The following is a 19,299-nucleotide window of genomic DNA, read 5'->3' as shown; positions in this document are numbered from 1 at the left end:
ATATATATATATATATATATATATGTATATGTATATATATATATATATATATATATATATACACATATATATTTTATATATATATATATATATATATCTATATGTATGTATATATATATATATATATATATATATATATATATATAGCAGAGCTATTAAACATACCTCTAACAAGTTATATAAGCTTCGTACGGAAAAAAAATGTAAAAATGAAAATCCTAATAGTTTACTAGAATGTCTTGAAACTATCACATAAAGTTGGAAGCATTGACTACTGCAATGCAAGCAAGACGATGAAAGAAAAATTGACTTCAATTTAAGGAAACTGCTTCGCCTGCAGATGGATTGCCTTCCTAAAGGCAATAAAGTAAGTCATTCACACGCACAAAAAAAAAAGGGAAAAAAGAAAAAGCTTCATGATACTCGTTGGTCATGATGAAAGGTCATCAAATTGACAGGAATTTATTTCAGATCTCCAAGGATATCTATACTGCAGAAAATCGGTGTGACTTAAAATATTTCATAAATATTATAACAAACTATAGCCTACTATTCGATCACAAATCCCTGATCAACCGTTTCAGTAGCATAACGTTTTGCTAAATAATTTTTCTATTCAAAATTTAAGGATGTAGCTTCCAGGCAATGTTGCCAGAACCAAGGTTAAGTGATGAATTATGTTATATTGTGGTACTTGAAGATATCTCATTCATAAAAAAGAGGCGTTTAAATTTCATGACTATGTAAGTTTTATAATCAGGACTCAACCTTCAAATATGCTAGAATTCACCTTTCTCATTACATTTATATTGCTATCAAGAAAAGATAATTTCCTACTTCACCAATTTCTAACACTCAAGAGAATATGAGAAACGTTAATATTAATATCTGACCAAATTAAAAGTAAAATAAAGTTTTTGAAACCTCTCATCTTCGGGACGCCATACATATAATAAATAGCGAGATTATCCTATGAACAGCTCCCATTAAATAACGACCCAGGCATAAATGTCTTTCAAGCTTCCAGTCATAATCTGCCATCATTAAATGCTCAGGAGTCGCTTCCCCTCGCACAATACACCTCAAATAACACGGGTGAAAATTTCTGCATGAAAAGATATATGCAATAAACAGATTACATATAATTTACCTTTAGCAGGATGCTTGGAAACTTATCGCACAAGGATATCAGAAAATACATCAGTGTTCTAAAAAGAAAACTGATATTGCTGAATAAATTACGCTTACTGTTATAACAAAATAAAAATATAAATTAATAAATAAATATATGGATAAAAAAAACATTAGGCTCTCCGTACTTACGGTAAGATTATGTAATATTTACGTAACCTTTCGATTTTGCGTATTTAATATCGCCGTTTGAATAGAGATTCTTGTGCATAGCGTATACTTTATAGTGCCGAAAAAAAAACCTGGTATTACTCACCATTAAAAGAAACAGAAAGATAAATAAATCATGATCTAAAACAAAGGACGTTCTTTAGTGTAATACTGACCATCTTTCTTGTAGTAGAGGATCTCCACATTTTTCTCTTGAACGGTGGCCATGGCATCCACGAGTTCCTGAGCTGCTAATTTTGATGTCATGGGTCCATGCAGGAAGTCACACGTGCAAGGGCACTGCATGACATCCGCACGGGAGAACCCTGTCATCCGGCAAAAGCCCTCATTCACAAAGATCACCCCGCCGTCATGTTGGGCGTTGGCTACCACGAAGGCACGATCTGTGAAAAAAGGATAAAAAAACCTCAGTTTCTAGTAAAAAACATCTAACTGGGTTCAAAACAACTCTCTCTCTCTCTCTCTCTCTCTCTCTCTCTCTCTCTCTCTCTCTCTCTCTCTCTCTCTCACATACACACAGACACAAACGCGCGCGCGCACAAACACAACTTTCCCCTTGGAAGGGTAGACTTGTGAAGATTATAACCTTCCAGTTTTGACAATGCTCCCTGGGTTGGGTTTCCTAACCCAAACCACATATATTTACTTATCGATAATCAAAAAGAAAAACATCTTTATATGAATAGATATCTAAAAAAAAAAAAAAAATTTATTAAATTAAAAGTGAATCGTGTTGAAATATATATAAGTGATATAGCATTTGAATTGTATGGAGAAATTCCATGTTGAAATCAGAGTGAGAGCGGGGAGTTTCTTTGAGCCTAACAGGTTATGTAGGGAGAAAATTAGTAACTGGTGGGATGAATAAATTGGTTTTAGTGAAAAATGAATGGCTTTAGAGCCAGCTGCATAACAGAAGAGAGATCACGTAAAAGTATACAAGGGGGAATAAATGAAACGAAAGAGACATGAATAGAGAGATTGTGTATAAAGAAATATTTCTAGATAGATGGGGTGAGTATATTTAGAAAATATGCTGAATGTGGAAAATTGAAGTGAGGCACAGCTGAACGATGAAAGAGCAGTAAGGGCTGGTATGTGTAAGATTGTGAAAACTTTTGGAACTAACTATTGAGGATACAATATGCGCAATCAAGTGGTTGAAGACACCCAGAGTTGTTCATTACAGTACGTGATGCAATCGGTTAAGTTGTAATTGTAAAATATGTTTGGATAAGGATAAGGTCTGGCAGGAATGAGTGAGGGGAAGAGAAAAACTCTTTCATTTCTTAAAGGAAAAGGTGGCAAAAGCCGTTGTAAAAAAAAAAAAAAATATAGAGGTACAACACAACTTGGCGTACCAGAGAAGGAGCAAAGTGGGATTTTGATTGGGAATATAAATAACTGACATAAAGAATGATGATATACGAACACTGAGGGTTAATGCAATATATGCAGACACGATAGGTTAATCAAGTAAGGCAGCGGGATGTAAAACTGGAAAGAGAACAACGATAGAAATGTTTAAGAGGATTTTAAGCCCAATCTCCTTTAAGAAAGTGAAATATATATAGTGTGGGGAGTGATAACTTCCTTGTTTGAGAATGAAGTAAAAAACTGTTAAAGCTTCACAATTCTTTATACTTATTTTATGCCTGTCACACAACATTTGGAGAATTTTTTACAGTTTTAAAGACAATATCTTTTAAATGTCCACTCCCATTGTCAATACACTGATTCAGATGGTTTCGGAAACTGTGTTCTACTCTTTCCAGCATGCTTAGCGGTATATTCGCTATATTGGTTCGGGTCTTCCAGGGTCTGTGGTTTTAGGAAGATAGGGCCACAGCCCACACTGCCCGCATTTCAATGGGATTCCTGCGACAAGCCTTTCCCGGACGACTGATTTCCCTAAAATGAGACTTAAACTCGCCAGTGCGCACGTCTGATTTAGCTCCCTGTGATTATTTCCTGTGGGGTTATCTCAAATTCCTGGTTCATAACGACCGTCCACTTATCCTGTAAGACCTACAGAAAGCCATCCGAACCGAAATAGCCAATATACCGCTAAGCATGATGGGAAGAGTAGAACACAGCTTCTGAAACCGTCTGAATCAGTGTATTGACGATGGAAGTGGACATTTAAACGATATTGTCTTTAAAACTGAGTAAAAAAAAAATTCTCCAATGTTGTGTGACAGGCATAAAATAAGTATAAAGAATTGTGAAGCTTTAAGTTTTTTTACTTCTTTCTAAAATAAAAAAAGTTACCGCGCCCCACCCTGTATAAATGTTGAAAGCAAATATCAGTACAAAAGCTGGAGTATACAAGATAAATTGTTTGCATAGTCTTTTATATACGAAGATTTGAAAGAAAGTGAGAACAATTGGAAGTAAACACAATGGACACATGTTATAACATTATAAGTGCAGGGTTAGAGCAAAGAAGCTTTATACAGTCCGTCAATATGGATTGAAGGGGGGATGGTGGGTGTAATTTGTGCACGTACAGTGCGAAATGTGTATTAAAAGGAAAGCGTGAAAGAGGGCATAACATTAATATATAAAGGTAATTGCGTGGATGTAAAGCTGGTAACAAAACTTCTATGAAGGTGCATAAAGAAGTTAAAGCAAAATCAATAAATTGTACTGATCCATTTATCTCCTAGGAAGTAACCCCATGCTAAAAAGGAAACGACTTGGTAGCGTAAGACATAAGAGTGCATATGCACTATCCAACACAAGCTTAAACGATCAACGCAGATGGAACTCCTGAACAGTTGCAAGGGACATGACCACGACCACATCTCACCACAACAATGGGGAGAGACAAGAGGCGATTGCATTACGAATGAAAACCTATGGCCCATGACAAATTTATATATATATATATAAATATATATATATATATATATATATATATATATATATATATATATATATATATATATATATGCAGTCGGCTCGTAAAAATTCATTATTTAATTGCTAAACCAATAGGAAATTACATATGATGAAAACCAAGGTCGTAATAAAGATGTTCTCCTTGCTATCGAGACCGCGGATTTATCAAGCAACCGAATCGAGGACCAGATTTCGACAGCATTATTTCATTATATAGATCTCTTCTTTTTACGTTCATTCACGTCAACGAACCACGCAAAAGCCTTCCTCGTTTGATATCTAAAAAAGCCTACCCTATCTACAACACCCTTTTCATAGCCTTCCAAACAATGCAATGAAGTACCTCTTCCATAGCACAGCTCAGGGTCAATACAAATATTAACTCTGGCATAGCGTATCTACGAATGTCCTGAAGTGAGAGATTCTGGGCATAGAGTTGAGCTTATTAGCCTAATAATTGAGGCTATCATGCCATCACGTTACAGAATTTTTATTTCATTCCTATTAGGCATTAGTATGAAAGCTAGGAAGGAGGAAAGGGGATATAATTAGAAGGCTAAAAAGTGTCTGCTGTTAGGCGCCAAATATACAGAGCAAAGAATGTTTAGTATTACCTACTTCGGGAGGCCCAAGCATGATGCTAACAGCCTTACCACCCTTTCAAAACTGTTTCAATTGTAAATTACAACTTTAAAATCTGCTTTCATTTTGTGCAAAATATGAAGAGCTTTTATTTTCTGTATCTTTGATGTATATATAAAAAGGGAATATTTCATTACTTTACATTCTCCAACTTAATTTTCTTCTTATTTCATCTACAAAACCGACAAAGTTCAGGATGAGCGACGAATGTAGCGGTTTATCCCACAGCAACATTCATTTATTTAATTTTCTCCAGCATATGTTTGACTTTTTTCCTTTCACTGTAAGGATGCTTGCTTACAAATCAGGGATTATTGCAAATGGCTGTGTAAGTAAATTATTTCTTCTGTAATCAATCCATAATATAAACTTATTAACCTATCTTTCTTTTTCAACGTATCACTCAATCCATCAAGATTTGCGTTTACTATTTCTATAGCAATTCCACTCGATATTCTTTCCAACGCCTGTCAATTCTCAATTTAAATAGTCTAAGTAGGTTGGCTGTACCCGCCAACCTCCGGAGTGAAGCAAAAAATTAAAACTACTAAGCACATTATCTCCAAACTAAGATAAACTATCGAGTTCTCAGAATCGAGCAAACCTTTTATGCTTAACTTAAACTTTTCGCAGAACTTCTGCTCACCCTTGAAAGAGAAACATCTTCCACCACCTTAAATTGGAACCAAAAGTTGATGGTTCGTTCACAGACTTAGTAAAGGCCACATTGATCGAAACACCGGCGAGGGTTCATATTCTAGCAGCATCCGAGCTGAAGAATGATCTTCCTAATCGGGTAGTTGAATCAGTAGCACTTCATAAGTTCAAACTTGCAGCAAATGTTTTCATGTTGAACAGGGTGACATAAGTCTTTTTAAAGATTATATATATATGAAATATCTGTTTTAATGTCGTTATTTTTTTTTAAATATTTTATTTTAATTGTTCATTACTTATATTATTGTTTATTTCCTTATTTTCTTTCCACGTTAGGCTATTCTTCTCTGTTGGAGTCCTTGGGCTTATAGCATTTTGCTTTTCCAACTAGGGTTTTAGCTTAGCTAATAATAATAATAATAACAATAATGATGTTGATAATAATAATAATAATAATAATAATAATAATAATAATAATAATAATAATAATAATAATAAATGAGATGGAGTAATAACTTACAGAAAATTTATTCAAGGTCTTAGCAAGGTCACATTAAAAGATCCTATACATGTCAATATTTTACCGGCAGGGAATTACGCACAAAAATACAAGTTTAAAATTGAAATGAAAGTAATTCTATAACAAAACATTAACCATAGAAATTTCTTTTTACTAGGATGCAAAACGTTTATAATAATACTTTTGTTTTACTTGAAACGAATAACTATTCTAATAGTAAGGTTTGACAGCTTTCTTTATTGATACAACAGCCACGTATACTAAAACGTGGTAAAATTTAACGCATAAAAAGTTCGAGTGGGACGCATGATTTCAATGTTCTTATCTAATGAATATCTAGTGATGAGGATTCAAGTGCCAGTACCTAGTATTGGAATACGATGTCTTGGGGAAATCCCTTACTAAAATCGGAGAAAAAAATAATATTAGAGAAAAAAATATTTTGGAAATTTGTATTAGTATAAGAAATCAGTTTTCATGTTTGTAAAAATATGCATAATTTGTTTGATAGAATTCAGTTACCGAGACACATGAAATGTACTCTCCATTCTATTGCAAACTTCATTAAACGTTTAAGTGTTGAGCTCTTATCATAAAAAACGACAGTATTTCCCGCCGTAAACAAAAGAAATTCGAGCATTTGACACACAGGGAGGAAGACCATTTCATTGAAATGTTCCGCATGAAATACGCCAGTGACACGGGTATTGACACCAACGACGCCCTCAAACTGCCTAATAAGGCTCGTTGGGGTTTAAAGGTAGGGGAAACGGATAGGATACGGTCAGAGAGAGAGAGAGAGAGAGAGAGAGAGAGAGAGAGAGAGAGACCGACCGGCTGAGGAGGAAGAGGAATAATAAACCTTCCTTCATGGACCGACGCCAACGTAAGCAGAATCCGAAATGATCCCGAGACCTCATATAACTAAATCGCCACCCGACTCCAGACCCCAAACCTACTTACCCACTTCTGGTAATTGCACTAAGCCCAATACGGTAAACAATATGTGGAGTCCTTTTGTACTTTGTATTTGTTCTATTTTAAGTATTTATAGTCTCGACAATCAGTTTAGCTTATATTTCAATAATGTGTTAGCGCGTTTTAAAATGCAACATAGAGTATTATACATAATTGCATCTGGTTAAAATCAGCTAATAACGCATAAATCCGAGGCACGGATCTATTAAGGTATATAACTGGAGCCATACTTGTGTATGTATGTATGTATGTATGTATGTATGTATGTACATTTGTAGTTTAAGGGTAGAGGACATGTTTATAGTACGTTTCACTCCCCTTGTTAATTCAACCCATTGTCATTCACACACAGACATATATAACGGATTTTGAGCGAAGCGAAAAATCTATTTTTGAGTGAGATGGCCATGTCGTCCTGATGGAAGTTTCTATAGGGTAGCTTCCTAGGGTATATTACAACTACGGCGATATTCCCAGAGAATTTACCTTAAGGTACCAGAATTCTAACTCCTGGAGCGAAATATCCCTCGTGAAAGGGATATCGCGACATATCAGAGGACGTATTCTTGACACGCCACATGGCAATCTGCACCCCGAACAGAGATTACGTATTGCAGGGGTCAATTGGCCAGAAACGAAATCGGGAAAGAAAAAGGGGGAGCCGCTCCCAAGGCTCCCTATCTCCCGTTTCGTAAGCGTGCCTGGCGCCAATCCTGGCGCCATCTGTATTCCTTGTAGCGTACACGAGGTGCTACAGATACTGTATGTAGGGAGGGGTCCTACAGCCCTTTCTTAGAAAGGGAAGGGCGGGTCCATCAGGACGACATGGCCATCTCACCCAAAAATAGATTTTTCGCTTCGCTCAAAATCCGTTTTTTGGGCTCAAGCCATGTCGTCCTGATGGAAGTATACCAGAGCATTACTGTATCTGTGGATTCTCAGAACGTGCCGTACTCCCCGGAGGTAATTTTTCCCGGTCGACTAGACCTAGAGACCTAAGATGTTACCGTTATACATCTTTTCAACTAACTATAAACCATGTTAGAGCTTCCTGCCCCCTACAGGGAAGAGTCCTACTAGACTCTGGAAAAGTCTCGAAGAGTACATTTACCTATGTATGAATACCAGGCAAGCTAATATAGTGGTCTCACCTCTATATTAAGTAAAGCATAGTTCGTAAAGAACCACTGCGTCAATATGAAATATCGACCAGTTCTCCGCACAATACTTGTATTGGACAAAGGTTTATACCCGCATAGGAGGAAACATGTAAAACCGCCACCGTCCCCTTCTGGGACGCAGTCCTCCCGATAAGGGAAAGCATAAACCAATGCAACATAGCTTGCATACATGAACAATCTATTAGAATTATCCCAGATAAATATACATAGAATGAATGCTCAATTATATCAATAAATTGACACAGGTGAAGGAGACGCAAGGTTCTCAAGAACAAGTTTATTGATAGACAACAAACGGACAGGTTAACAACAATTCTATATATATATATATATAAGAAGAGGATAACCAAAACTTTAAGCATAAGTCTGATAGTAAAAAGAAACTTGTTTATCTGAAAGAAAAACATTAGTGCCACTTTTAACATACCGAGGTATGAACGTCAGAAAAGTCTGTATTACTAATCAATGACATTAGCGTTAGAAACGCTCGGCACACATGTCTGCACTTATGCTAGGTTCACCTTTGGAAGTGGAACAGTCAACGTGGGCACCTCAGTGCCCTCACTTAGTTTGTAGCACAGAATGTAACTAAACACACCCTGGAATTAATTGTCCCAATTAAAACCACTGTTCCTCGCAGAGTTAAACAGCAGGGTTAACGACGCAACCCACTGCTACCACAGAACTCTTTAGTTGCTCCACTTGCTTCGCATAGTGGCGAAAGAACACTCTGGAAGACTTCCAGCCAGTGTATGAACGGAGATGTTCAAAATCCATAAAATTAAGGAAATTTAAGGATGAAGCAACTCTCCTCGGATCGTGACCTGCGGGTGTACTGTCAGGATCCGCTCTGCGAATAAAATATGCGATTTTCGCCCTGAATTGATTCAGTGATAAATTTGAGCCTGATGTTTCTCCCCTGAATAGTTGACCACCCTAGAAGTCTGAAGTTCTATGAAGATAGACCTTTAGGCATTCTACTGGACATAGAGATGCATCTCCTTTCAGAGGGCAGATTCTCCAGGGACCCCACCTGTTGGTGGGTAACTCATTCTTGGTGAGAAACAAAGGATCCGGAAACAGGTTCAGTTCTCCCCCATCCGGGAACTGAACACGACCTTCCTCTCTCGAGAGGGCTACAATCTCACTAACCCTGGCCCCGGACGCGAGTGGAAATAGGAAAATAACTTTTTGGGTCAAATCCATTAATGCACCCTCCTCATTGCTCCACAGAGAAGCGAAATGAAGAACTTTGTCTAAAGACCATGAAATGGGCTTTGGAGGTGCTGAAGGTCTGAGCCTAGCATAGGCTTTCAGAACTTATTGCCTTCTAACAGATTTGCACTTATTTTCCTCTAGGAAGTCTATGCTGGCTTTCGAAATCCCGAAACGCTTTCTCACCGCTAGGGAGAGAAAATCATGAGCTGCAGGGTCCGGGTTTTCTGTAATGAAGCGCAGACAGTCGACTTCTGGACTCGATGGGTTAGAACTGGATCTGGTAGCGGTACAAACTTCAGCTGTAGTTCCAATGCCAGGGGGAACCACATGCTGTTCGGCCACTTGTGGGCCACTATTGCCGCTACCCCCTTGAAGGATCTCAGTTTGTTGAAGACCCTCAACAGAAGGTTGTGAGGAGGGAACAGATAAATCCTGGACCATCTGTTCCAGTTGAGGGACATCGCGTCCACTGCTTCCGCTAAGGGGTCCTCGTACGGGGACACGTACAGGGGCAACTTCTTGTTGTCTTTCGTCGCAAAGAGGTCTATCTGCAGTTCTGGGACTTGATTCAGAATGAAGGAGAATGATCCTGCGTCTAAGGACCATTCCGACTCTATCGGTGTGAACCTGGATAGAGCGTCCGCTGTCACATTGCGGACTCCTTGAAGGTGAACTGCCGACAGGTACCACTTCTTCTTTTCCGCCAATCGGAAGATCGCCAACATCACCAGGTTGAGAGGTGGTGACCTCGATCCTTGTCGATTCAATCATCTCACAACTACCTCGCTGTCCATCACCAACCTTATGTGGGTCGAGTGATGCGAGGAAACTTTCTTTAAGGTAAGGAGCACTGCCATAGCTCTAGAAAGTTTATGTGAAAGGTCTTGAATAGCTTGGACCAAGTCCCCTGGACTTTTTTCCGATGAGAGTGACCTCCCCATCCCTCCTACGAGGCGTCTGAGTGAATCGTCACCGACGGGGGAGGTGGCTGAAGAAGAACCGACTTCTTTAGATGTCTGGCTTGGGACCAAGGCCTGAGAAGAGTACGTAGCCGAAGCGGAACTGGTCTTCTCAGATCTCTTCGCGCGTTTGATGCATAACTTCTCCAAACTCCGGTTGCATCCTTTAGCTGTGCTCTTAGCACTGGGTCTGTCACCGAAGCAAACTGGAGAGAGCCCAGTACCCTCTCCTGTTCGCGTCTTGATATCCTTTCGGAATCTAGAAGTCTCTTGACAGAACCCGCTATCTCCTTCCTTTTCTTCGCCGGGATGGAGAAACGATGTGACAAAAGGCCCCAGTGGATTCCCAGCCACTGGAACTTTTGAGATGGAGAAAGTCGAGACTTTTTTCTGTTGATCTTGAAACCTAGGTACTCTAGGAACTGGATAACTTGACTGGAAGCTTGCAAGCATTCTGTCTCGGATGCTGCCCACACCAACCAGTCGTCCAGGTAGGCTACTACCTGAATTCCCTTTAGGCGTAATTGTTTGAGAGCTACGCTCGCAAGCTTCGTAAAAATCCTTGGGGCTATGTTTAGCCCGAATGGCATGGCTCTGAAGGCGTATAGTCTTCGTTGTAGCCTGAACCCTAGGTAGGGGGAGAGTCGACGGTTGATTGGAATGTGCCAATAGGCGTCTGACAAGTCTATAGAGACGGAATATGCCCTCTTGGGCAGTAAGGTCCTTATGTGTTGCAGTGTTAGCATCTTGAATTTGCAATTCACTATGAACTTGTTGAGTGGCGACAAGTCCAGAATGACTCTGAGCTTTTCCGAGTCTTTCTTGGGAACACAAAACAGCCTCCCTTGGAATTTGATGGACTTCACCTTTCGGATCACATTTTCTCCAACAGTTCTTGAACGTACTCCTCCAGAACGGGGGTGGAGTGTTGGAAAAACCGAAGGCACGGGGGTGGAGTGCTGTACCAGCTCCAGCCCAGTCCATTCTTGAGTAGGCTGTGGGCCCAGGGATCGAAGGTCCACCGATCCCGAAATTTCAGAAGTCTCCCTCCTACCGGTATCATCCCACTTGGACTGCCGTCCTGAGGTCTTGCCTCCCTGACCACGACCACCCCTGAATCCCCTTCCCCTTGAGGGGCGCCTAGACGAGCCTCTGGCTGCTCCTCTAGGCTTTGCTCGAAAGGAAGTAGACTGCCCTTCGAACGATGGGGTGAATGCCGTGGACTGTGTCGACACGGCCTGGGGTACCCACTGAAAAGTGGTCGGGGTTTGTGCCACGATCTGGGGCACTGGAGGCAATGGCAATTGCAGTTGCTGTTGCTGTCTAAAAGGCTTGGCTGGCCGAGACGGTAGCCTAGTCCTCCTAGTCTTCCTCTTTGGTTGAGGACCCTCATCCGGGGAAGACTTTCTTTTAATAGCCAGGCCCCACTTCTGGAGAAGGTTTCTATTCTCCAAGGCGGCCTTATCAACTACTTCTTTGACCAAATCGGTAGGGAAAAGGTCTTTGCCCCAAATGTTGGAGGAGAATAGTTTCCTTGGCTCATGCCTCACCGTAGCCGAGGTGAACACGAACTCCCTACAAGCTCTCCTCGCCTTGACGAAGCCATAAAGGTCCTTCGTCACTGTGGCCAGATGAGTCTTGGCCACCACCATGAACATTTCATGGACCTTGGGGTCACTTGCCATCGTCTCAAGAGTAGTCTGAAGAGACATTGAGGCAGCAGTCTTTCTTTTGTCTCGAACTCTCTCTGCAAGAGAAAGTCAGACAGCTTAGGGAGGTCCTCGCCGAACTGACGTCCGGCGATATCAGCCTCCAACTTCCCAACTGAGAACGTAAGATGGACGTCCCTCCAGTCTTTGTGGTCCATAGGCAGGGCCAGCGACAAGGGTTTACACTCCTCCAGGGAGGGGCAAGGCTTGCCGGCCTCGACTGCTTTTAGTACAGCCGCAAACCCTTTCTGTAAAAAGGGGAAGGCTCTAGCAGGAGAGGACACAAAGGAAGGGAGCTTCTTGCTCAATGCAGCTACCTTTGAGTTAGAGAAGCCCCTCTCTTTCAACGAGGATGAAAGCAGAGCTTGAGCCTTAGTATGGTCCATCACTAAGACCTCCTTCGGCTCTGTCTCCTCCTTTGAAGCTGGTTCCTTCCTCAGCCGGCCATAACAGTCCGGATATGATGCCTTGCTGGGCCAGAATTCCACCTCCTCTAGGGGAACTGAGCCCAACTTATCCGAGATGACGATCTTTCCAGTCGTCATCGGCATGTGCTCAGCATACCTCCATGGTTTAGCATCTGAGCACAAGGGAAGGTCTTTCACATTGAGCCTTTTCTGGGGCCCATGTGATTCTGCAAGGCTCTGCATCCGCAGTTCCATTGCAGCCGCCTTCTCCTGATTCTCCTTCTGCATTTGTTGGATCATTCCAACAATGGAGGAGAGGGCCTGTCCCAGCTCTACTGGGAGACCGGCCGATGTTGAGGGAATAGGCTCCGGGATCTGAACCGGAGTAGCCGACACCTCGTCGACCTCTTCCTCTACAACGTCTGGAGCTTGAACTTCACCCTGGGCTTCTGCCAGGAGGTCTTCCTCCAGACGCTCGTCCACGTCAGACATCCTGTCATCAAACTGGATGTCTTGTATAGCGACCGCGACTTCAGCATCCACCTGGATCTGAACTTGGGGGATAACCTCTTGAGGCTGGGGAATCACTGCATCAGCTGATGCCTTAGGGAAAAGATACGCCCTCATCTTCTCACTTGGAAGATAAGGTCCAGAGGTGTTCTTCTAGAAGCCCCTTACCCAGGTACGAAGCTTCTCCCTTGTTATATCCCTTGATTCCGCCATCCTAGGGGAATCAAAGGCCTCAGTAATTAGGTTAGTGCACACAGTACATACCTGAGGGTCCCAATACCGGAGATCACCCTTGGAGACAGCGCATGCTGCGTGTCTCCTACCAAACTCATGTCCGCAGAGGCTCTTGCTGCAGACGTTGCAGAAGACACTTCCGCACTTCGGAGGGTCCTTCTGTAAAGAGAAGAAATTTCCATGAGTATCAAGTGAACTATGTATCACTGGATATGCATAGTATAGCATAACAATTCAGAAAGGAAAGACACACACTTGTGTTTCCTTCACAACCAATTGCTGCAGCCTTCCAGATAATAAAATCGAATGGTTAATCTCTTCTAGAATAACCAATGCAAAGTTTCCAGAGGAAACAGGTGGAGCTCACACCTAAGCAATGATTTTAAAATCCTGGATAATAGACAAGAAAGAACTCACTTTCTTATCTGTAGGGCAACAGCAAAGGGCCGCGCAAGAAAACACAAAAGTGTTAGAACACAGTGCTGTACCAAAACTTATACTATGGTTTTCTTCTTACAGTATATGTTATACTGAAGAATACTGGTACAGTATAGGAGGTTATGTGCCGGCCGGCACACACCATAACTAGCTTTAAAGTATACTACTTAACAGCTATAAGGCGGCAGAACGCTGGTTCAAATGCATGTGCCGGCCGGCAGTAACTGCTGGCCGGCAACAGCCAATGTCGGCCGGCAATGACTGCCGGCCGGCAACTACACAAGGTAGTACCCGGCTGCCGGCCACACTCTTGGCGACCGGCAGACAAGGGCTGACATTAGCCGGCCGGCAAAGGTACACGACCTATGCCAGCCGGCAGCAAAAGAACCAGAGGACTACGACTGCCCAGCTGCCGGCCTCATAGGCCGGCAGCCGGGTCGGGTACAGCACTAGAAGAAAAACAGAATGGATGCCGGGATAAGAGTGTACACTACCTCCAAGCCCGGTAATCCGAAAGAGTGCATATCAGGAAGGGGAGAATCTAATTCAGGCTTCCTGACCAATGCCGTCTGGCTCTACAGGCAGGCATGGATGAGGGACCAAGGGAGGTCCGGGCAGCACTCGAAGCAGAAGACCCTTGCCATCCGGCAGCTCTGCCGGCCGGCAAGGGACCGAGTCAATTCCACATCCTAACCTATTCTAGGTCCAGATGTAGAATGACGTACAGTACTGTAATGGCTAGGCCATTACGGAGATAGAGGGGGAAGGGACAAAAGAGGGTCCTACCAACCTTGCTTTAATGAAGGATCACCCGCAGCCAAGAAACTCATCTTAGCCTAAGGGAGATCCAAGGAGGGAGGCCAGCAATACTTACCAGCTCCCAGAGAACCAAAGCAAGGAAGGTGTTGCTACTCCCAGGGAAAGAATCTTATCCTCCCCCGAGAACAGCAACAAGGACTAGTCTGGTAGATCACAAAAGAAGGAATCATCTCGTACAGAAACCTTCGGTAGTGACCTAAGGAGGCTAAGCCTCCTATGTCTGTGCCAGGCCAGCGAGGGAGACTCTACCCCAAGCCAGACAAACACAGACTCAGACTAAAAACTCTGTTGTTCTGTCCCTCTTTGAAACCAGACTTACTGGAACAGGAAGGTACAGTAACACCCCAGTATAGTTTTATCAAAAATTAATTCAGATAAACCACTTAGGGATAAGCCCAAGGCTTGAACAGAGGGAAAGGGATTGCATACCTTCTCCGAAGAAAAGAAAGCAACCGGGGAGTATGAGAAAGTATACCAAGGCTCCATAAGCAACTTAGCCTAGGCACCAAGAGAATCGATTACCTAAATCACCGAAACTCACTCGTATAATATCTTGGAAATATTCAACATAATCTTAAATGTATAAAAAACAGCCTAAAGCTTCAAAAAATTTTAATACACTTGGAAAAACCAAAATCATGCATAAAGTACTAGGACCAAACGACTAGGCTACATGGCCTAGCGTAAGCCAGAATTGGCGAATACTTCGCCAAAATAATACTAAAGCACGAAAGGAAATCCTATGTAACGCTAAATAGCTAAAATTTATTAAAGCAAAACAACCGGGAATGTCGCTCTGGCTAACTAAACTTATACCTAGCGAGCGACAGCGTCCATGACGCCTCCGGTAGGCTACGGCTCTTGTAACCAAGATTAAACCTATTAATCACTTAAAAAATTACCAAGAGCCTACATTTATACATAAAAGACATGGTACTCAACTTATCAGAGGCCGACGAAGTTGGAGAAGCCATGAAAAGTAGAATAAATCCAAGATTTGGGAGAAACACAGGAAAAAACACCGAGTTGTTAAGCTACGCAAAAAGGAATACAGATGGCGCCAGGATTGGCGCCAGGCACGCTTACGAAACGGGAGATAGGGAGCCTTGGGAGCGGCTCCCCCTTTTTCTTTCCCGATTTCGTTTCTTGCCAATTGACCCCTGCGATACGTAATCTCTGTTCGGGGTGCAGATTGCCATGTGGCGTGTCAAGAATACGTCCTCTGATATGTCGCGATATCCCTTTCACGAGGGATATTCGCTCCAGGAGTTAGAATTCTGGTACCTTAAGGTAAATTCTCTGGGAATATCGCCGTAGTTGTAATATACCCTAGGAAGCTACCCTATAGGAACTTCCATCAGGACGACATGGCTTGAGCCCAAATATATATATATATATATATATATATATATATATATATATATATATATATATATATATATATATATATATATATATATATGTGTGTGTGTGTGTGTGTGTGTGTGTGTGTGTGGAAAAATCTATAAAAAAAACGACTTCATTTACATTTGTCTTAAGTGCTTTCAATTCTAAAGTAGGTCAAAAGAAGAGGAGAATCAGCAGTCAGTAAATTTAGAGTAGGCACAAGAAATGACAAAGGAGACATGAACACCCTTTCTCATAAAAAGGAAAAGAGAAAATGGACATGGAGAAGACCAAATGCAGAAACTAAAAACTAAATATATTTTATTCTCAGATGAAAAATTTTTGTTTAGTTAAAGATGCAACAGTTTTAAATAACTTAAAGTCAAGCGAAAATAAACGGTGAAAAGTAAAATTGCAGAGGATTTCTATAAAATTCTATACAATAGAGGGGTAGCAAGGATCCTGGAATAACACACAGTTAGGTACAGTTCGTTACAATAGTGATTTTAAGTAATTGCCAAAAGAAATAATAAAACAGCTGAGCTATAAACGTAACAGCAAGAGAAGTGAAGAACGCATTAAAAGGCATGTAAAGAGGCAGAGCTGCAGTAAAAGATGGCCTAACAATTGATTCAATAATGGATTGAGAGACTTCATAGGCGTAAAACTCGCTGAACTTTGCACAAAATATCTGAAAGAATGCTCTATACGAGTACCTACAGCTTGGAAAAACTTTACTTTCAGTATCATATAAAATATTCATTAAGATCATATTAGGCAGAATAGAAAGACAGCTAGACTTTAATTAAATAAGAGAGCAGGAAGGCTTTAGCAGCGGGTATTCAACAACTGACCTTCTGTAATTAACCAGGTAATGGGAAAATCAACAGAGTATAACAAACCACTATGTATGGCATTTATAGAATATAGGGGAGCTTTTAATTCTGTCAAAACCACGCAGTAATAAAAGCCCTTCAAAGACCAGGAATAGGTTAATCTTATGTTAGAACACTTGAGTATATCTATATAGGGAGCAACCCTAAACCTACATAAAGATAGTGAGAAAATTCCAATTGATAAAGGAGTTAGACAATGGGACCTCATTTCTCCCAAAAATATTTAAAGTGTCCCTAGAAAAAGTCTTTAAGAATTTAGAATGGGAAAATGTGGGAATTAACATTTATGGGGAACACCTCAACAACTTAAGATTTCAAGATGACAAAGTTCTATTTAGTAAATTATGTACATTATGTTTGTGTGTGTATAAATATACATGAAATATACAGGATGCAAGGATTAAAAAGTAAATATAAAAAAAGGCAGTTAGTGGCAAAACGATGTTAAAATAATACTTTATTCCATAAATGAAGCAAATCACACAACACTCAAGTGGAATTTTGACTATTTTTATTTTTTTAGGTTTATCATTCCATTTTTGAAAAATTCCATGTAAAATCATCAAATGATTTGTTTTATTAAGGAGTATGTATGTATGTATGTATGTATTATTATTATTATTATTATCGTACTTTTTTAAACATCAATTTAGTTACAGTGTAATAATGAAAAACTCAAGTGTATTTATGTAACCACAACAGGAACAAGAATTCAAATATAACATAAAGTAAACACATGTCCTATTCATCTATAAAAAATAAGTCGAAAATTCCATTATTCATTTCTTGTTCCATCCTAATTTATTTCCTAAACAATTGTTGCTTTGAACACAATGAGCTACTTGTGTGACAAAGAAAAGCTTGAAAACTAATTATCGTCGCCCAAGGATTTCTTTGTCTTCCGTCTTTCCAGTTAACAGGGCCTTGGCAGCTCTGGAATTATAGCTTTCTTAAATAATAATTTATGGAGGCAAATTTTAATAAAAGAATGAGCAAGAAAAACTTGCCCCGATAAATGTTTATATTATTCTAAATACAGTACTATTCACATACGTTCATTTTGGAATACTATTCTTCCAATGAATTCTAACTTACAAACATTAATTATTATTGTCGCGAACGCAGTGAGTGACTTTATATGAAATGCCAAATTATTTTTGAAGATTTCTCACCCAACCCGTAGCCCAGTCATTCCCTAACCATTGATTTCGGAGCGGAGTTTGGTGGAAGGAGCTGATATTTCCGGTGTCGGAGTCAATAACTTCTATACCTATAAATATATTCGAATGAAATTTTAAGAGATTATTTAGATATATATATACATATATATATGTATGTATATATATATATATATATATATATATATATATATATATATATGCTTTGTTTCTGCCAATTTTCATGTTCATAACTGCCAAAGGCATACCTGGGTGTTACTTTTGTTCGTAAGTGACGACTTTTAGCTAAAAAATCAGTGAGGAGGAGCAAACTACTACTAAAGTTTTACAGATACCAAAATGATTTTCACAGGTTTTGATGGGTGTTATATGAACTATATTCATAGCAATTTTCATATTGATATTTGCCATAGAAAAGTCACAGTAGCCATTTTTCAATATCCTCGGGAGGCCGGTTTTCAGCGTCGCCGTAAATTACTTGTAGGATACTTCACATATATGAAATTTTCGGCAATTTATGAGATGGAAATTTACTTTGTCCATACCAATTTTCATGTTGATATATACCATAGAAAAGCCACAGCAAACGTTTATTTCCGTATGGGTTGAATAGTTATATTTTGGCGGTGGAGTGAATTGTTCCTATAATTATTCACATATCCAAATGAAAATTTCTGGGATAGATATGAAACAGTTTTTCTGTTACTGCCAAATTTCACGGTAATATCTCAAATATGCTGTTAAATGTAGCAACACTGCAGTGAACTCGTGATAGTGAGCGACATCAACGAGGGAGAAGGCCTATCTCAAACAATATCCGTCCGAGTTGCACATACTAATCATCATTATCATTATCAATATTATTATTATCATTATTATCATTATTATTATTATTATTATTATTATTATTATTATTATTATTATTATTACAAGCTAAGCTATAACACTAGCTGTAAAAGCAAGATGCTACTAGCCCAAGGACTCCAACAGGGAAAAATAGCTCACTGAGGAACGGAAATAAATGAACTACAAGAAAGTAAAAAAAAATCAAAAGAAAATATTTCAAGAACAATAAGAACAGTAAATTAGATATTTCATATATAAACTATAAAATCTTAAAAAAAAAAAAACAAGAGGAAGAGAAATAAGATAGAACAGCGTGACCAAGTGTACCCTCAAGAAAGAGAACTCCAATCCAACGGCTCGAATTTGGAGTGTCCTTCTCCTAGAAGAGCTGCTTACCATGGCTAAAGAGTATCTTCTATCCTTACCAAGAGGAAATTAGCCACTGAAAAGTTACA

The 19,299-nt window shown here is 40.0% G+C and overlaps 1 protein-coding gene across 1 annotated transcript in view; it reads right to left on the bottom strand.

The window, feature by feature from the left end:
- LOC137619891 (potassium voltage-gated channel subfamily H member 2-like) overlaps window positions 1–19,299 on the bottom strand; it is a 913,085-nt gene that overhangs the window by 578,583 nt on the left and 315,203 nt on the right. The window contains exon 3 of the mRNA XM_068350179.1: window positions 1,518–1,745. Within this exon, the coding sequence (XP_068206280.1) occupies window positions 1,518–1,745 (228 nt within the window). The remainder of the gene's footprint in view (window positions 1–1,517; window positions 1,746–19,299) is intronic.

Source organism: Palaemon carinicauda, chromosome 26, assembly GCF_036898095.1.
Source record: "Palaemon carinicauda isolate YSFRI2023 chromosome 26, ASM3689809v2, whole genome shotgun sequence".
NCBI lineage: Eukaryota > Metazoa > Arthropoda > Malacostraca > Decapoda > Palaemonidae > Palaemon > Palaemon carinicauda.
Note: the sequence above shows the minus strand (reverse complement) of the source record. Positions and strands in the feature narration are given on the sequence as shown.